The 19,121-nt window shown below is 48.5% G+C and overlaps 1 protein-coding gene across 1 annotated transcript in view; it reads right to left on the minus strand.

Annotated features, from left to right (window-relative positions):
* Chaf1a (chromatin assembly factor 1 subunit A) overlaps positions 1-16,470 on the minus strand; it is a 28,733-nt gene extending 12,263 nt beyond the window's left edge. Inside the window, exons 1-4 of the mRNA XM_052746901.1 lie at positions 16,289-16,470; positions 12,439-12,489; positions 9,329-10,122; positions 777-833 (exon numbers count right to left, since the gene is read on the minus strand). Coding sequence (XP_052602861.1) covers positions 777-833; positions 9,329-10,122; positions 12,439-12,489; positions 16,289-16,328 — 942 coding nt within the window. The 5' untranslated portion in view covers positions 16,329-16,470. The remainder of the gene's footprint in view (positions 1-776; positions 834-9,328; positions 10,123-12,438; positions 12,490-16,288) is intronic.
* Positions 16,471-19,121: the final 2,651 nt, after the last annotated feature.

Raw genomic sequence — 19,121 nt, forward strand, 5'->3', positions numbered from 1 at the left:
GGCAGTCTGGACTGGGCAGGAGGTGCAGGCCTGACTGCACTGCAGGGACTGGTCTGTTCTCAATTGTTACTAAGGAGACAGAAGTCCTGGAGACTCAGTCTGGCTGCTGTATCTGCATGTGTGCTGCTCTCACATGGGCTGAATTGTACCCGGCGGTGTGGGAATGCCATCCTATCACTGGGAGACCAGGGCCAGCCTGGACTATACAGTGAGCCTCTGTCTAAGTAAACAGATGCAACAGACAGGACTGGGGTATACCTCAGAGGACCAGCATGTTCAGCATGCAATAGCTTGCCTTTCCCATACCAACCCTCTAATACCAAATGGCTAAGGAATACCAACTGGCACAACACCCCTTCCTAATTGCAAAGGGGCTGTGTAGCCCAGCAGGCACAGCAGGGCCTAAACTTTTCCACATTAGAGTGGTCCCCCGCCCCATGGGCCACATGGTGACCCACAGACTGAAAAGCCACAAGCAGCTGTCACTTCTGCACTGTCTGGGGCCACTTCCATGTGAACCTAACTCACACCCTTCCAAGGAGAGTGTAACTATAACAAAGGTATTTGTTTTGTTTTTGATTCACTATGTAGCCCTGGTTAGATTTGAACTCAATGTCCTTTTGAAGGGAACTTTTCTCCTACCCACATTGTGCTAGCAGAGACCCAGGCAGGACCCGCACACTCAGGACACCCAGTCTATCACCATTGTTAGTGCAATGGCAGCACAAGCAGCAGAGCCCAGAAGCATGAGGCTCAGAGAGCCGGGAGGGCCTTACTCTGTGCAGTTTGCTCCTGCCCTTCTCTGTGGAGCCTCTGATGAGTTTCTTGGCAACCTAAAAAGAAAGACAGAAGAGCTTAGGTCACATTCTCGAGGAAATCCATCCACATTCCCAAGGGACTCCATCCCAGCCCATGGGAAGGGCAGCAGGGCCTGGAACCTGCAGGGGACATCGTGGGTGCAGTCTATAAGCCCCAGGAGAGCCGGGTGATTTAGCAGTTGACTTTATCTTGAAATACAAAGAACTGATTAAGCCCCAACACAGAAAGAGCCAGGTGTAATGATGGACACTTTTAATCCCAGCACCAGAGACCAGAAGACAGGAAGATCCCTGGGGTTCCCCGATGGCAGTCTACTTCAATTAGCTGGCCTAAGCCCAAGTGGTGGACATGGTCACAAAACAAGGGGATAAGAAGCTCATTGTGGTGGCCACGCCTTTAGTTTCAGCACTGTGTATAAGGATTATGTCCTTAATTAGTCACCAGCCTAAAAAGTGGGCGTGCCCTCTGCGTGCTCTCTTTCCGTATCGCCTCTCTTGTATTCTCCCTCCGCTGTGCGGTCCCTCTCTCTCTCCCCCTCTCCCTTTCTCTCCCAATAAAGCTATAGAAAGGTAACCATGGTTCATGATTCTTACAGGACTCTCCTCCAGCACTCTCCTCTGTCGGCATGGCCACCACTTAACCAACACTGGGAGACAGAGCCAGCCAGGGAGACACAGTGAGACCTTGTGCCCTTACCCCCACCCCCAAAAGGGTGGATAATGCCTGAAGACCAATAATGAAGGCTGTCTTCTGGCCTCCATTCTCACACAGGAACCAACCTACAAAGATTGTTTGTCAAGTACATATAGTTCATAGGTAGAATCCCCCAGTGAGGGGTTGGAGGCGTGGTCAGGGGTAGAGCCTTCTGCCTAAGAGTCCCCAGTAAAGGGCTGAGGATGTGGTAGGGGTGGAGCCCCCACCTAGAATCCCCAAGTGAGGGGAGATGGACATGGCTCAGGGGTGGAGTGCCCTCCCCATCTCACCTTCTTTATTGAGACAAAAGCAGAAACATTGTTGCAAAAGTCTTTTCCAGCAACAGTACCAAAGATTATAATAGGGTCAGAGTGCAAAGACCTTACTCAGGTAAATTGAACAGATAAGAATGATTGTAAGCAGCAGTGGACAGCCCCGAGCTGGAATCCAGCTCCTCCTAATCCCACCCACTGTGTTCAGTCCTGGTACAAATAAGCCTGAGTTCTTTGTGGTGCTGGAGTTGAACCCTGGGCCTGTACCTGCCAGGCATGCCATAGCTGAGTCCCTGTCTGCCAGATACTTTTTAGAAAGTGGCAGGTCACCTTGGGCTGGGCCCATGACCCAGGCCTGTAGCCTTTGCCCTTCTGCAGGATCAGGGCGACTTAGTGAGGGAGTAAGTACAAACTAGGGTCTGGGTGCCTGACTCAATAGTACAGCGTTGGACTTGCACATATAAGGGTCTGGGTTCTACACACAAAAAGCAGGGGAGAAATCACTCTTCGGGTTCCTTTTAGACTTGAGGAGAGGCTCAATGGTGGACCGAACTCAGTCTCAGCTGAGAAGACCAAGGTAGAGGCAGCAGGACACAGCGCTGGCTGCAGGGCCATGGGCTGATCTCAGTCTCCACTGAGTATGTGGTGACCGCACCACCACATTGCTAGGCAGTCTCAACAAGGGCTTTTCAGGTCTCTGTGTAAGTTTGAGGCTAGCCAGGGCTACAGAGAACCTGTCAAGGGACAAGCAAGGCTAGCCTGTTAGTTCTACCCAGAGCACCCACCCACCCACTCACAGCACCCAAGGTGATGGGACAGGGCTCTCTGTGACTGGGCATTCCTCTTTCTAAGCCAGGGGAGAGACTGCTGAGAGGGCCCAGCTGCAGGGAAACATTACCAGCAAGGGGCTGACTACAGATGCAAGCTCTCTAACAACTTGTGGACACCCACCAAGTATGGTGCCTGGGATAGGCAGGGGACACCAGAGAAGGCACAGAACATGCAGGAACTGTAGCCGCCAGAGGCCTCTCCACGGGGAGCTCAGGATACCTAGCAACCAAGACACATTCAAAGTTCTTCTGTGAGAAGTGTGGAACCTCTCACATGCAGAGATAGAGAAGAGGGGAGACACACACAGCAGGGAACTTCACAGTATACTGAGGGACAACACTGGGACTATAAAGGTATTTACTTTGGATTTATTTTTAAACAGGTCTCATGTAGCCTAGGCTGACCTTGAACTCCTGAGGCTCCTGCTGGCAGGTGAGCACCATCAGGCCTGGAACCCAACAGAGCTTCCTGCCTGGGCAAGCCCAGCCCCAAAGCATCTGTGTGGGGTAGGATCACCTGTGCTCCCCATGCTGGGCTTGAGTCCTAGATACAAAAGATCCTCCTGCCTCACATGTCAGCACAGCACCACAGTACGAGCACCAGAGCAACCCCGCCTGCCTACCCGCCCACATAGCTCAGTAGCATCTACATAGCACCTGGTGTGCCCTCCTGCAGACATACACCATGTGCACCACTTCCTGCCTTGAGCAGCACTCTGTTTGGACATGTTCACAACAGATGCAAGTTTTCTTCTGGAATTTTCCCTGCCCTTAGTCTTTTGAGGCAAGGTCTATGTTGCCCAGGCCTGGCCTTGAACTTTCAATACTCCTGCCTCAGCCTTCCAAGGGCTAGGATGAAAGGTATGCACCTAGCTTTCAAGTAGTTTTTACCTGGCTTTGCTGAATGCAGTGTAAGCATGGGGAACTTCCAGGAGTGCAGGATTGAAAACATTCCAGCAGCCAGGGCTCACATGGCACAAGGCAAAGACCCAGGAACATGGCTGCACCGTCACCATCCTGAATGGAATGACACCCTGTGTTGCCAGACACTAGATTGAGCGACATGTCTCACAGCACATAAACCTGACCTCTGCCAGTGAAGAAACTATACTAAGAACCTTCCCTGATCCAGAAGATGTCAGATAATCTAATCATGCCCTGTCAGGGTGAGTAGAAATCCCAGCACCTGGGCCACAGAAGCAGGAGGATCTCTGTGAGTTCAAGGAAAGCTGGGGTTATACAATAAGACCCTGTCTCAAACACCATAAAATAAACAATAAAACAGGGCCAAGGAGACAGCTCAGCAGGTCAAAGTGCTGGTGGGCAGCCTAACATCAGAGTTTTTCTTAATCAAGTCCCAATGCCACCTTCACCTCTGCATGTGCGTGCATGCAAACATATACACACACACACACACACACACACACACACATACATTTAAAAAGAAAATTAACGGGCGGTGGTGGCGCACGCCTTTAATCCCAGCACTTAGGAGACAGAGCCAGGCGGATCTCTGTGAGTTCGAGGCCAGCCTGGTCTACAGAGTGAGATCCAGGACAGGCACCAAAACTACACAGAGAAACCCTGTCTCGAAAAAACAAAAAATAAAAAAATAAAAAATTAAATTAAATTAAGTTAAAAAGTGTTATATGGAAAAAGGTTAGCAGGCCTCTTGAGAAAGATGGTAGAGGCCACGGCACATGGCTGAGGTGTTCCCACCCACCTGGGGCCTCTAACATTTGCTGTTCGGCTGCACCCTGAATAGGATACCAGAAGGAATGGATCATGAAAATGCAGTTCATTGACACAATGGAATATTATTCAGCTGCTAAGAAAAAACGAAATTATGATGTCAGGTGCTGGTGGTGCATGCCTTTAACCCCAGCACTCAGAGGCAGGCAGATCTCTGAGTTCCAGGCCAGCCTGGGAAAACCAAAAAAAGAAAAATGAAATTATGGAATTTGCAGGAAATTCATCCTGGGTCAGGAACCCAGACCCAGAAAGACAAATGCTACCACAGTCTCCCATCTGTGGATGCCATCTCTGAATCCTTAGCAGGGTGGGTCTACACTGGAACACTCACAGAAGGCACAAAAACAGTAGGGCCATGAAGGGAGGAGCATCTGCAGGGAGAGGATAAGGACCAAGAGGAGGGTCAATGGGGCAGGGTAAATAACCCTGAAGGCCTTTGACAACATGATACAGAAGCATCCTAGCTCACGCACCAAAAAGATTTAAATGGAGCTGTCCTAATCGGCTATAGTAATAAACTCCTCTCGGTTCCTCTTTTAAGTGGTGTGCAAGTTTTGTCTGCATGTGTGTCTGTCACCATGTATGTGCCTGGTGTCCTCTGAAGGAGCAAGCAAGTAGTCTCCAGGCCTGTGCTGTCTCTTCGGTATGCTGTGTTCTTACGTTTACACCCACAGACCAGTCACCTCTTACCCCAGAAGTTACTTTCTTGAATTACCATCATACAACCCTACAACTTCCACATGCAAGTAGGACTGATGTACTGAGCCCTACATGGGATGGTTATATCACCTCCTCTCATCAAGGCTCAGGCACTTTAGGGAAGAGAGCTTGTGAGAGCCACATCTGGGGCAGACACCTGCAGTGCAACACTGTCGCACATGTGAACTCACAGCAACTGTGACCGCATGCACAAGACCCGCACAGACTAAGCCGCATGAAATTCCAGCACGGATGGAGAACAGTCATGAATCTCCCACCCATAGCCAAGGAACTACTGAGGAAGGGTGGCTGCTGGGAGAGGGGAGGGTCAGCCTTCTAAGGGATGTGGTCCAAGAGGCCACTCAAGCCCCATAGATGGTCCCCTCTGTGCATGTACAGGAACACTGAGTAGATTTAAAAAGTCTCTGTGTGAAAGCCTTCTTTACTGGGTAAGCATAGCCACCTCTTCTCAAAGATGTCGATTTTTACAGCAAACACAACTGGACACAATGCAGACATCACAGGTAATCTACAGCCCAGCTCCTGCATCTATGGCTCAAGGAACATGGCGGGAGAATAAGTAAGAAGACGGTGAGAGCCAGAAGATCAGGAAGTCTGCCGTGACTGTGTCTCCTAGAAACAATTGCATAAACAAGGAGAACATGGGAAATCTCAAGAGGGTCCTAACCCTAGACAGCTACAGGCAAATGATGACAGCTGAGAGACGGAGAATTAGCCTTTCCCAAGGATGAGGCCCCTTATTGTCCAAGGTAGAGTCGTCAGACCAGAGACCATCTACACAAACAACAAAAATTCAGCGGGGTGTATTTATACACATCTTTGTGCATACACACACATACACACACGTATATAATAAAGAGGCTATCAACTTGTGAGTGGAAGACATGGCAGGGGCTAGAGGGAGAAGTGATGTAATCCTACTTCAATTAAAAACATATTTTTAAAAATAAGAGCTCATAAGGCTGGGCATGGTGGTGCACGCCTTTAATCCCAGCAATTGGGAGGCAAAGGCAGGCAGATCTCTGTGAGTTTGAGGCCAGCCTGGTCTACAGAGTGAGTTCCAAGATAGCCAGGACTGTTACACAGAGAAACCCTAAACCCTGTCTTGAAAAAAAATCAACCCCCCCAACCCCTCCCCCCCAAAAGGCTCATGAAGTTGAAGGGGAGAGAAGAATTTGGGGGACAGGGGATTAGGAAGGGATGTATTTGATCCAAATATGTACACATGGAATTCTCTCTCTCTCTCTCTCTCTCTCTCTCTCTCTCTCTTTCAGAGCTAAGGACTGAACCCAGGGCCTTGCACTTGCTGAGCAAGAGCCCTACCACTGAGCTAAATCCCCAACCCCCACATGGAATTCTCAAACACAAAACAGTCAGGTACAGGGGAGGGAGGGAGGGGGAACTGGGATTGGTATGTAAAATTTAAAAACAAAACAAAATAAACAAACAAAAACCTTAACAACAACAACAAAAACAGACAGGTACCAACACTTGGGAAGCACAGGCAGGTGTATCTTTGAGTTCGAGGCCAGCCTGAGCCTGATCTACACAGCAAGTTCTACGACAGTCAAGGTTAAGTAGAGACCTGTCTTAAAAAACAAAATGAAAGATGACAAGAACTGTCTTGTGAGCTGGGAAAATGGCTCCTCCACCACCCCTATCAGGAGAGGGGCAGGCTGGCTGGGAAAGTGGAGGATCCCTACAATGACTCCCAAAGCACTGAGACATGCAGGACTTAGGGACCAAGTATGGCTTGAAAAGATTTGGGGGCAGGAGCCAGGCCTACCTCTATCGACTGTTAATTGGCTTGTGGCCAGCCTGTCCACACAGCAACACCCCCACGTCAAAAACAAAAACTACCCAGACAGATCCTGATCTGATAGGTTGGAAAGGCCTTGAGTTCTAGATTCACTGGGGGCAGGAATCAAGTCGAACTTTATGAGGTGGATCTATGACCCAACTAGGGACAGAACATCTTGATGCACCATGGGATAGAGATTCTGCAAGGTGAAGATGAAGCCAGACTCAAGAGGTGGCATGTACAGACAAGATGGCCAATGAGGCTGGAGGGGCAGGGCAGCAGCTCCAAGTTCAGTTTGTCAAGTCAGCAGGTCACCACGTCTCCCAGGATGCCTGTGCTCCCAGTAAGTGAAGTAATCGCACACATCAAGTTACAAAGCTAGCCAGGCGGTAGTGGCGTGCACTTTTATCCCAGCACTCCAGAGGCAGAGGCAAGCGGATCTCTGAGTTCAAGGACAACTTGGTCTACAGTGCTAGTTCAAGGACAGCCAAGGCTACAGAGAGAAACCCTGTCTCAAAAAACAACAAAGTCAAAGCCACTAAGGCTGGCGATCTGATCAGACCTCACAAGAACTGATGAACAAAACCACCCATGTCAGGGTCCACACCAAATAAAGATCTAATGTGAACAAATGAAAGTGCCACACAATCAGAATATTTTGGGATTCTGAACTGTCTTTGTTCAAGGCTTCTGGTCCAACTATACATTCCAGGCTGGCCTCACTCATAAGAATCCTCTTGCCTCACACCAAACGCTGGGATTACAGGCATGTACCATCATGTCTGGCTTGGATAAAATTAAAAAAAAAAAATTTATATACAGTTTTATCTATGAGATTTTTTAGGACACCTGAGAATTGACATATCTGTCACTGCAGATTTGAAACCAATAAAAGTGGGACACCCATATTTGAAGTGCCAAGTCCTCCTCAATACAAGACTCCCTGAGCACCGACCTATGACTACCAGTGCAAAATCCCACACCTGACCTCACTTGCCTGACAGGCTGTCACCAATATCCAAGAGAGGGTTGAAATTAACTTCAGGCTGTTTGAAGGCACACAAACAGCTGAATGCAAGAGGCTCATAAGGTTTAAAAGGAGGTCCATAGCTGGGTGTTGGTGATGCAGGCCTTTAAACCCAGCACTAGGGAGGCAGACACAGGTGGGTCTCAGTGAGTGTGAGGCCAGCCTGGTATAAAGAGTAAGTTTAGGGCTACACAAGAAACCCTGTCTCAAATGTTTGGGAAGCTGAGGAAGGACCTTGCATTCAGGGCAGCCTGGACCATACATGAAGTCTTAACAAACCAAGGAAAGACGGCTGGGAATATGGTTCAGCAGTAAAGTGCTTGCCTAGCATGTGCGAGGCCCCTGGGTTTCCGTGCGTGAGGCAGGTGGCCTGGCTCTGAGTTACTCTTCCAGGCCTCGTTGATACATCCGGTTAGTGGTGACCTCAGGATGGCCATTTTGGTGAAGAGGGATGTGAGCTCTCAGCCAGGTACTGGTGGTCTGTCTGGGCTGCATCTGGGAAGGCATCCCTGGACAGACCACTCATCTTTAAACTCCGTCCTGAGGACTGGGGTGTGCCCAAGTGGGGAGCACCTGCCTGTCAAGTCAAGTCCCATCTCCAGCACCAGAATGAAAAAAGAAAGCAGGAAGTTGGCAGGCGTTGGAAAGCTTAGCTTTAAGACAAGGGCAAAAGTGAGCCTGGCCACAGCATGCTTCAGCATCCCTTGTCCAAATGCTCAGGAGCATTTGTTGTGAGTTTTGGAATGTCTGTAATGTGACAAGCAGGTTTTGACCTCTTGGGGCCCCAAGACCAAGTAATTAATTTTTATTCTGTGAACCTCCTTTTTGTTGTTGTTTTTTTGGGTTTTTTTGTTTTTTTTTTTAAAGACAGGATCTCACGATGCAGCCCTATCGGGCTTTGAACACAAGAGATCCACCTGCCTCTGCCTCCCGAGTGTTGGGATTAAAAATGTGTTGCCACCATGGCTGGCCATATAATGATTTTTTTGTTTGTTTTGGTTTTAGTTTTTTTTTTCGAGACAGGGTTTCTCTGTGTAGTTTTGGTGCCTGTCCTGGAACTCACTCTGTAGACCAGGCTGGCCTCGAACTCACAGAGATCTGCCTGGCTCTGCCTCCCAAATGCTGGGATTAAAGGCGTGCACTACCATCGCCTGGCACCATTATAATGGTTTTATGATTAGCTTAAAACAAGGTCTCATGTACTCATGTAGCCTAGGCTGGCCTCAAAGTCACTACATAATTGAGGCTAACCCTGACCTCCAGATCCTCCTCTCTCTACTTCCCCAGTGCTGACATAACAGGTTTCTGAGGTGCCTAGGACAGAGTCTGGTGCTTCAAGCATGCAGGGCTAGCGCTCTATCCAGGGTACTGAGGCCTGGTCAGTACCCTGGGATTATGGGGGGTGGGTACTCACTATGCAGATGGGTGTGGAGGGGGGGCTGGTCCCACTGAGCTGTGCTGGGGGTGCAGATGGTCCCTCAGGAGAGCTGGTTGGAGAAGAGGAGCTGGTGGAAGAGTGACTCAGTGTGGAATCATCCTCAGGGCAGGACTCCTGCACTTCACTCTCTGAAGTGACACTCCTGTCCAGGGACATCGTGGGAAGAAAGGTGTGGGGAGGCTTAGCGGCCAGGATGTCCTCAAGCACCACCACAGGCACTTTCTCTATAAACAGGAGATTCCCTGCCTTGCTCCAGCCTGACGGCTCCTTTACAGGGGATGTCCTGGAACCCTCGGTCAGCTCAGGGCAGCTCTGTAACGAGCCAGCTTGACAGCCTCCTGTCCTCTGTGGGCCTCCTGGGCTCTCAGGCTCCTTCTCCACGTGGCAAGGAATGTCTGAAGGGGTCTCTGGGAGACACTGCTCCGCTGTGGAGGGCCCCTGCTGCTTGGTGGCTCCTTCCGCTGGGGCATCGGGACTTGGTTCACTGGAGCCCTCAAGGCTGTCTGGAATGTCATTGGAGTTCTCGGTCAGGTCGATGATGACCACACTCTGCACTGGCTTTATCGTGGCCCTCAAGAAGCTATCAATGGGGCCCCGGCCACTGACCAGCTTCTGACTCAAGCCTACATGAGAACCTGTGTGACAGCGGTTTTCCAAAGTGTCCAAGGACAATTGTAGATCCCGAACTTTATCTTCCACAGACACTTTTGGTGATGTGTCCTCGGCTTTCTCCTTGGGGACAAGGTTCAGACGTTTGAAGGGCAGGCGGGCTGAAATGAAGAGAAGCAACATCTTCAGCGACAGCAGAGGGACACCATCAACCTGTGCTCAAAACCTGAGCGCCTGGGCATTAATGGCCCTATGGGGGGTTGTGGTGAAAATTTCAAGCCCAAAAATGAGCTGCTGAGGGAGGGCTGGGGAGATGGCTCAGCCATAAAGAGCACTGACTGCTCTTACAGAGGACCCGAGATCAATTCCCAGCACTGACATGGTGGCTCACAACCACCTGTTCCAGAGGAGACCTGACACCTCCTTCTGACCTCCAAGGACACCAGACATGAACATGATGCACCAACATACTTGCAGGGAAAGCACCCATACCCAGAAAATTTAATAAGAGGTGGGTGCTGCTGAAGGCTGGGGATCAAACTCAAGCAGTGAGGCTTAGCAGTGGGCACTTTCACCTGACATCAGGGGCTCACTCCCCACTTCATGCATTTAAACGCCAAGTACCATTGGTTAAGTCTACCTACGTTAGTCAAAAGCCAAACCAACCTTTTCCCTACATTTGGGCAGCTCATGAAACATGGCTGCCCTGAGGTTTCAGGCTCTGTTGATTCCTCCCACCCGGGACACATTCCACCCAGGCCAGCCTGGCCATGGAGTCCTGAGCGGGGAGGGAACTGCTAGGGGCCACCAGATAGACAACTGGGCGCTGCAATGTGATCCTTGACACAATCCCACTGCCACTTCAGCCGAGGGCAAGGGCATGGCTTGTGAATAAGAAACATTGATGTGCTGCCCAGAAGCACTCTCCACATAGGTAGCAGTTCTGCCTCAGCAGTCAGGCAATATCTGTCTGGTTGCCTCAACTTGGGGGCAGCCATTGGCACCTACTGGGAAGAAGGCAGGGTGCTGCAGAGACAGCATGCAGGGCATGCCTCCCGAGAGACCACCAAAAGGTCAGCAAGATGGTTCAGTGAATAAAGAAGGCACTTGCTGCCAAGCCTGAGGCAAAGACCTACTTGGAAAGGAGAAAAGACTTGCACAAGTGGTCTTCCAGCCGCCACCTGCGCACCTCAGAACACACACCCAGCACATGTACACACACAGATGAGTCATTATTTTATTTATTTGTACACAAATCAAATGGTGCGTTGGAAACCCTGCTCTGGGTGAAGCTCTGCCTCCCAGTCCCTCTGCAGAGCACACACCACCAAAGCCTTGAAAAGGGGCCTCTTGCAGAGGTGTGCTCCTGTGATGCCAGCTGAGGCAGGAAGATGTGAAGGTCCAGTCTGGACTTTATAGCTAGTAGGTAAGCTAGACTAAAGAGTGAGATCCTGTCTCAAAAACCAAAACCCAGCAGCTTGAGAGGTGGCTCAAGGGTTGAGAGCACATCCTGCTCTTGTAAAGTTGGGTCCCCAGCACATGAAGTGGCTCACAGCTGCCTATAAATACTGTTTCAGGGAATCCGACTCCCCATGGCCTCTGCAAGCAAGTGGTGCACATAACCACCCACATATGCACACCTAATTAAAGAAAACTTAATGGATCTTTAAAGTATATAAAACGGGCTAGAAATGACTCAGTGGTAAGGAGCACTTATTGGTCTTACAGAGGACCCAGGTTCAGGACCCAGCATCCACTTGGTGGCTCACAACCATCTGTAACAAGGATCTTCCACCTGCAGTGGGCACTGCATATATATAGATGGCACATTAAAATACAGAGGCAAACATTCAGAGAGACAAAGTAAAAATAAACACATCATTAAAAAAATTAAAACTGGAAGCTAGGCATGGTGGCACATACCTTTAATCCCAGCACACAGGATACAGAGGCAGGTGGCTTTTTGAGTTCTAGATCAGCCTGGGCTACATAGTGAGACTCTATCTCATGAAAAACAAACATGCAATGAATTTTCTCTTAAAATATGCACACATTAGTAATCATTCAAAAATAAAACTAAGCAAATGAAAGTAACACAATTTCCCTGGGTTCATGTACATACAGTATCCATGGAACATAATTCAATTCTAAACTCACAGTGAGCCCCAAGCATACAAGGCTCACCATATACACACATATCCCAAAGAAAAATTTGGGGTGTCGGTGCAGCTCAGCAGTGCAAGACTTGGCTGCCATGTGAGGCCCTGGGCTGGGTTCCAGCACCAAAACCAGAGATAAGATGTAAGAAGCACTTGAGACCGCCAAAGCTCAGTGACCAACACTTTGGAAGGAGATGTCCAAATGGAGGGAGCAACTGCTGTCTTCTCCTCAGCCCTTAACAGGCCACTGAGGACTCCACAGAAGCCAATGGAGACAAGTTAGGAACCAGGTTCAGAGCTTTCCCAGCCCCAAGTTACCTTGTATCAACCTCTTCACTGGGAACCCGGGTCTGTCTTTGCAATCCATAGCTGTGGGGAAAGAAGAGCAGATGTTACTAAGGGTGAGGGTCATTGGCCAGCTAACATTCAAAGCAGCCACACACAAACGGATCCCCCTGAGGCTCCTATGGCCCTGCCTATTCCATTTGAGCTGTCTCTTCTCTTGAGGTAGGATCTCACTATGCAGCACAGGCTGAGCTCAAAAAAATCATGGCAAGCCTCATGACTCTGCCTGCCGAGTGCTGGAATCCCAGGCACAAAGTACTACAGCCTACTTTTACAGGCTTTAAAAAAAAACACATTAGTTTGTTCTTTCATCCAGGGTCTCAGTATGTAGTCACGGATGGCCTGGAACTTACATAGGTCTGCCTGCCCCTGCCTTTCAAATGCTGGTAATGAAGGCTATAACACCACACCCAGCTACCATTTATCTTTCTTATTTATGTGTATGCATGTATGTCTGTGTGCATGGGTGTCGACAGAGGCCAGAGGTGTTAGGTCCCCCAGATCTGGAGTTATAAGCAGTTGTGGGGTACTGGATATGGGTGCTGGGTCCTGATCTGAACTCTGGTCCTCAGTAACTGCTGAGTATCCCTCCTCTCCCTCAGTTTTTACATTTGCCACATGGTGTGTCAGAGGACAACTTCCAGGGGTCAGTTCTCTCAGTCTACATGTGGGTTGTAGAGACAGTACCCAATGGTCAGGCTCGGCAGCAAGTACTCTGACCCTTGAGCCCTATCATCAGTCCATAAGAGACAGTTTTCATGGCTGGGGGAAGGGTTTGGGGGTGCTACTCATCTCTAGCTGATGCACAGGTACTCTTCTTAAACAGCCTACAATGAATAGGCCGGTTCCACAACAAAGAATTATTTGGCTCAAAATGTCAACACTGAGCAATTCTATCCTAGACTCAGTATCCTGCTGAGTTTCTCTGTGGGTCCCTCAACTCAGAAACTTGTATTATGTCCCCTACTGGATGCCAGCACAGTGACCTGATCCATACTGTACCAGATTGCTCCCCTCAGCACTTGAATATACTGGAAACCAATGAACTGTGAGCAAAAAACAAGGGCATGAGAAAACAGACAGGAAGAGCCAGTCATGGGGTGATGCTCGCCATCCCAGGACTAAGGAGGTACAGATAGGAGGATTGGCTCAACTTCAAAGCCACTCTGGGTTACACAGAATTCTAGGTCAGTTATGGCTAAACTGCACAAGGCTATCTCAAAAAACAAGAAAGAGCTGGCAAGACGGTTCAGTGGGTCGGGGCACTTTCCAAACTTGACAATCTGAGCTCAATCCCGAGGACCCACAAAGGGGAAAGGGAGAACTGACTCCCACATGTCCTCTGACCTACACACACACACACACACACACACACACACACACACACACACACACAGTGAATGTGGGGCTGGACAGGGGAATCAGCAATTAAAAGCATTTGCTGCTCTAGTCCCAGCATCAGGATCCAACAGCTCACAACCACTCAAAGTCCAGCTCTAGGGGATCTGATGCCCTCTCTGATCTCCATGGGCACCTATCTCATGTGTACAGACATATAAAGACACATAATACCAAATAAACCTTTAAGTAAACAAACTTAAAAAACTAATTTTTCTAAGCGAAGTATATAAATAGATGAAATGAACACACTGCATGGTGGAAGCTTCAGTCATGTCAATGCACAATAAGGAACATGGGGTTGGGCTCAGTAGGTAGCACACTGGCCTAACATGCAGGAAGCTCTGGGTTCCAACCACAGCCCTGCATAAACTAGGAATGGTGGCACTTGGAGGTAGAGGCCAGCCTGGGCTACAAGAGACCCTGTTTTAAAAATAATAACTGCCGGGCGGTGGTGGCGCACGCCTTTAATCCCAGCACTCGGGAGGCAGAGCCAGGCGGATCTCTGTGAGTTCGAGGCCAGCTTGGTCTCCAAAGCAAGTTCCAGGAAAGGCGCAAAGCTACACAGAGAAACCCTGTCTCGAAAAACCAAAAAATAAATAAATAAATAAATAAATAAATAAAAATAAAAATAAAAATAATAACTACAAAAAATAAAAAAAACCCTCATGAGACACTATTTCCCACTAAAATAAATTAAAAACCTCAGGGAGTATGTAAACACATCAAAATCCATGCACATTGGATCATAAATAGAACCTGGTTTTTGTTTGTTTGTTTTGAGACAGTGGCTCTCTATGTAGCCCTGACTCTCCTGGAACTCATACGTAGACCAGGCTGGCCTAGAACTCAAAGAGATCCACCTGCCTCTGTCTCCCAAGGGCTGGGACTAAAGGTATGCACCAGCATGTCTCGCTTAGAACCTTTCTTTGGGTAAATGCCTTTAAACAGATGGCTCAGGTGTAGAAACTCACACCTACTAGGCATCATGTGGACAAAAAACTCCTTCAGTAATTTGGGGAGAATCTCCACACATTTTGCTAATGCTACATGGAATTTGAGACTCCACTCTGGACAGCTGAGGTTGTCCTGATTGGAAACAACCCACTCACCCCAGCTTAGACTCAGACCCCTACTTAGAACACCCACACTCCTTTCTTCTTATTTCAATGAAAGAAAGGCAACATTACCCTGTTTCCTATTGCCAAAAAATATGGATTTTTTTTTCTGAAAGGCATCTTTTCTTTAAAATTTTTATTACATTTTAATTAATTTGCTGGAGGGGGGGAGGTTTGTGGAATCAATTCTCTCCTTCTTACGATAGAATTCAGATGGTGTGAGGCCAGATCAACCTGGAACTCATCATCCTCCTGCCTCAGCTTCTAGGATGTTGTAACTGCAGGTATGAACTACCACACCCAACTTGTCTTTATTACCAATAGTGTTGGTTTTAAACGTTCTGCCTTGGTTAAATAAAAACGATGCTCCAAGATAGTCCAGGCAGTTTTAAGAATATTAATCATGTCTTCATAAAATCCCAAGCCAGTCAGGGCAACAGTTCCAGCCTTTCTGGGATACCCGCCTGTGTGTGTGTGGCGGGGGTGCATATCTTTGGTGGTCAGAACTGTAGGACGGGGGCAGCATTACCCTAGAAGTGGATGGAGACCGAGGACTCTGCTCTCCATTCCTAAAACTGCCCATCCACCCCAACTCACGTCCAAGCTTGCAGACTGGTGTAAATATACCCAGAAGGGACCGTCCTAAGTGTCCCAAGTGGTGCTCAATTGGTGAAATCTTAGCTTATCAGGATGGCCCCTGTCCCTTCCAGTCCTTCAGTCATTCAACTCACACAACCGCTGGGAATACAATTCAGAGTCAAGCAGGGAGACTAGGCACCCCACATTTAGGGAAGCCTGCCGTATGCTACCAAGACTCTAATACGTACCCCGCAGGGCCATACCACACTCAAAAGAGAGGGCTTCCTGGTCATCCTTGCCACCCAAACCCTCCATCATCCTGGGCTTGCCCTGTGCCGCACAGCTGATAACTCTGGTGCCCAGAGCTCAACTGACCACAGGCCTCAGTTTCCTCACCCACTGCAAAGGTCCGATTCGCTCGAGAATTCGCAAATGCACTTTTAATAACTTGCACAATTGACTCTACCCACTCCCTGGCCTCAGTTTCCCCACCTGCTACAAGAGGACACTGATGCATTCAGGATCCATCAAAGACGACCCGGCCTGTTTCCCATCTGCTACCAGGTCCTAGTTGTTTGGACGACACAGAGCCTTCGGGAGCCTGCAAAGCTGACTCTTCCCCCTCCTTGGGGCCTCAGTTTCCCTTTTGGGAGCCCTCGCGTCTCCGCGTCTCGGTCCCCGGGCCACCCGGACGCGAACCCGCTCCTTCAGGCCGCAGCTTCACCCACCTGCTGCTCGCGGCGTCGCGGCGTCCGGCTCCTCCAGCATCGCGGCGGCGGCGGCTCAGGCTTCAGTCAGGCGGCCCCGGTACGCTCTCCGCCTCCCGCCGGTGCCACTACTGCTGCCGCCGCGGCCGCCGCGCTCGTATTTGGCGGGAACCGCGGCAACCTCCGCGGCCCGCGCGCCGATTGGACGAGGACACGCCACGTGACAGTCCTGCCTCAGGAAAAGAGGGGCGCTCGGCGCATCCTCGCGAGAACTGTGGCTTGTATGCCCGAAAATCCCGCGGGAGGTGGAAGGAGGCGGGCTCCTTTCGGGCGGTTCTTGAGTGGCTGTGGAGTGACGCGTTTCTAGTGGTCCTAAGAAATGTCAATTTAAGCGTCCTCCCTTTTATTGGCTGATATGCGCGAAGGAGGCGGGACGGTTACGTCACGATCGGCGCCAGTGACAATTTGTAATTATGGATTAGAAGAGGAATCTGAAGTGAGTTAGTCCTAGGTAGTGATTGGTCGAAAGTAGCTACTGCAGTTAAATTTGGGGATTACATCCTTTTATTCTTAATTCATGAATTACTTCCCTTTTTAACTATAAAATACTTTTTTTAAAAAATTATGAGTTACTTTTCTGAAATACGAACTGCTTTCTTAAAAATTACGATTTGCTTTAATTTTGAGTTAAGTAGAATTTTCTGTTGTAAAATTATAAATTACTTTTTTAAATTGTGAAAAACTTTTTTAGTGTGAATTACTTTAAAGATATATTAATTTAAAAAAATTAATTCATTGAGTCTGGCGGTATGAGCTTTTAATCCTAGTATTTGGGAGGCAGAGGCAGGTGGACCTCTGTGAGTTGGAGGACATCCAGGTCTGCGTAGCCTGTTCCAGGGCAGCCGGTGATACAATGTATCAAAAAAATTATTAATTGCCTTCATCTTTCTCTCTCTCTCTCTCTCTCTCTCTCTCTCCCTCTCTCCTTCCTTCCTTCCTTCCTTCCTTCCTTCCTTCCTTCCTTCCTTCCTTCCGACAGGGTCTCACAATGCAGCTTGCTGGCCTGGCACCCACCAACCAGTTTCTAAAACTTTTCATCTGTTAGATGGAGGAAGAAACCTTTGCCTCCTTAACCTGCAAACAGCCCAGTGCCCACAACAGTTCTTTTCTTGAAGTTGTGGCTAGTAAGTGGGTTATTTGACTAAGAAATTAATGGTATGTATTGCTTTTTGGTCATAAGCTCAGGGAAGATAAGGATTGCTCTAGTGTCAAGGACCTCATCCAATCTTTGACTGGCCGTAGAAGAAGAATTTGATTGATAGACTGCAACCCACAGAACCAGGGAGGCTACACAGCACGGGGACCCTAGGATGACGGTGGCTTATAATAAGTTTTGGTTTTACTCAATCCCTGGGCAAGCCTCAGTGAAACATTTCACTATTAGGATAAGAATTTGTACCGTATCAAGCTGATAATAGAAATAAATAAATAAATAAAAATAAAATAAAAAGAATTTGAATCATGCAGTTCTTGTGGAGCCGATCCTACAGTTGTACACCTGTCAACCCTGCACTTGGGAGGTGAAGGGAGGAAGATCTGGAGTTAAAGGCCAAGGCAGGCTGAAGTTTGAGGCCAGCCTGCGCTCCATCTCAAAACACATATTAAAGAACATTCTTGTATGAATCTGTGGGTTGCTGGCATGCTAGGAATCTCTGGCTGTAGTCTCCAGTTACACATACACACACACACACACACATACACACACACACACACACACACACACACACACACACACACACACACACGCAAGTTTTGGAAAGCAGACATGGTGTCATAGGCCTGTCATTGTAGCACTAGGGAGGTGAGGCAAGAGGATCAGGAATTCAAGTCCAGCTTGTACTATATGGGACGCTGTCTCTAAAAATAAAAACAAAACAATTCATAATCCAAACTATCTATGAAGGTTCCTTTAATCATGAGCAATAAGGATGACACATGCATGTTCTTTTGATCTACTGCATTCTGTTGAGTCACTTGGAAACTGCCGGAAACTCTTGGCTTCATGAAATCTCCCAAACTTGTCAGCAATTTCAACACCAGATTTTTTAAATTCTTTCACCCTAAACATTTTCCTGTTCCTGCCTTAGGATCTGTTTACTCATCGCCCCCATTTATTACTAATCTCCAAGTCATGCTAGACTGGTGTGTAACTGGTTATGTAGACCAGGCTAGCCTCGAACTCAAAGATCCGCCTGTCCTGTTTCTCAAGTGCTGGGATTAAAGGTGTGCGCTGCCACCCCTGGCATATCCTATATACCTTTTGAAATCTGTAACGCATGATTTAAGGGTTAAGGTACATGTGTCAGTCTGGGGAGGTTCGTCAAGGAGGTGACAGTCCACCCGCAGTGCGCCGTTCCTCGTTTCGGGTGCTTTTGACCAAGCGTTTTTGTTTTCTTCTGAGTTTGGTATTTGTTGTCAGAGCATTTAATCACAGCTACGGGAAGAGAAATGAAGACACCTTCTAAACTGGGGACACTCTAGCTTGATTTTTTTACTTTATTTTATTTATTTATTTTAATTTTTTCGAGACAGGGTTTCTCTGTGTAGTTTTGGTGCCTGTCCTGGATTTCGCTCTGTAGACCAGGCTGGCTTCGAACTCACAGAGATCCAGCTGGCTCTGCCTCCCGAGTGCTGGGGTTAAGGCGCGTGTCACCACCGCCCGGCTTATTTTCATTTTAAAAAATGATTTTATATTCGTTTTTTAAGTTATGGGTATACTTGTGATCCTGCGGACTTGAGCCCAGTTGACCGAGACCAGGAGAGGGCGGATCTGGAGCTGAAGCAGCCTGATGTG

The sequence above is a fragment of the Peromyscus californicus genome, unplaced genomic scaffold (genome assembly GCF_007827085.1).
Source record: "Peromyscus californicus insignis strain IS unplaced genomic scaffold, ASM782708v3 Scaffold_1__1_contigs__length_55948999, whole genome shotgun sequence".
Taxonomy (NCBI): domain Eukaryota; kingdom Metazoa; phylum Chordata; class Mammalia; order Rodentia; family Cricetidae; genus Peromyscus; species Peromyscus californicus.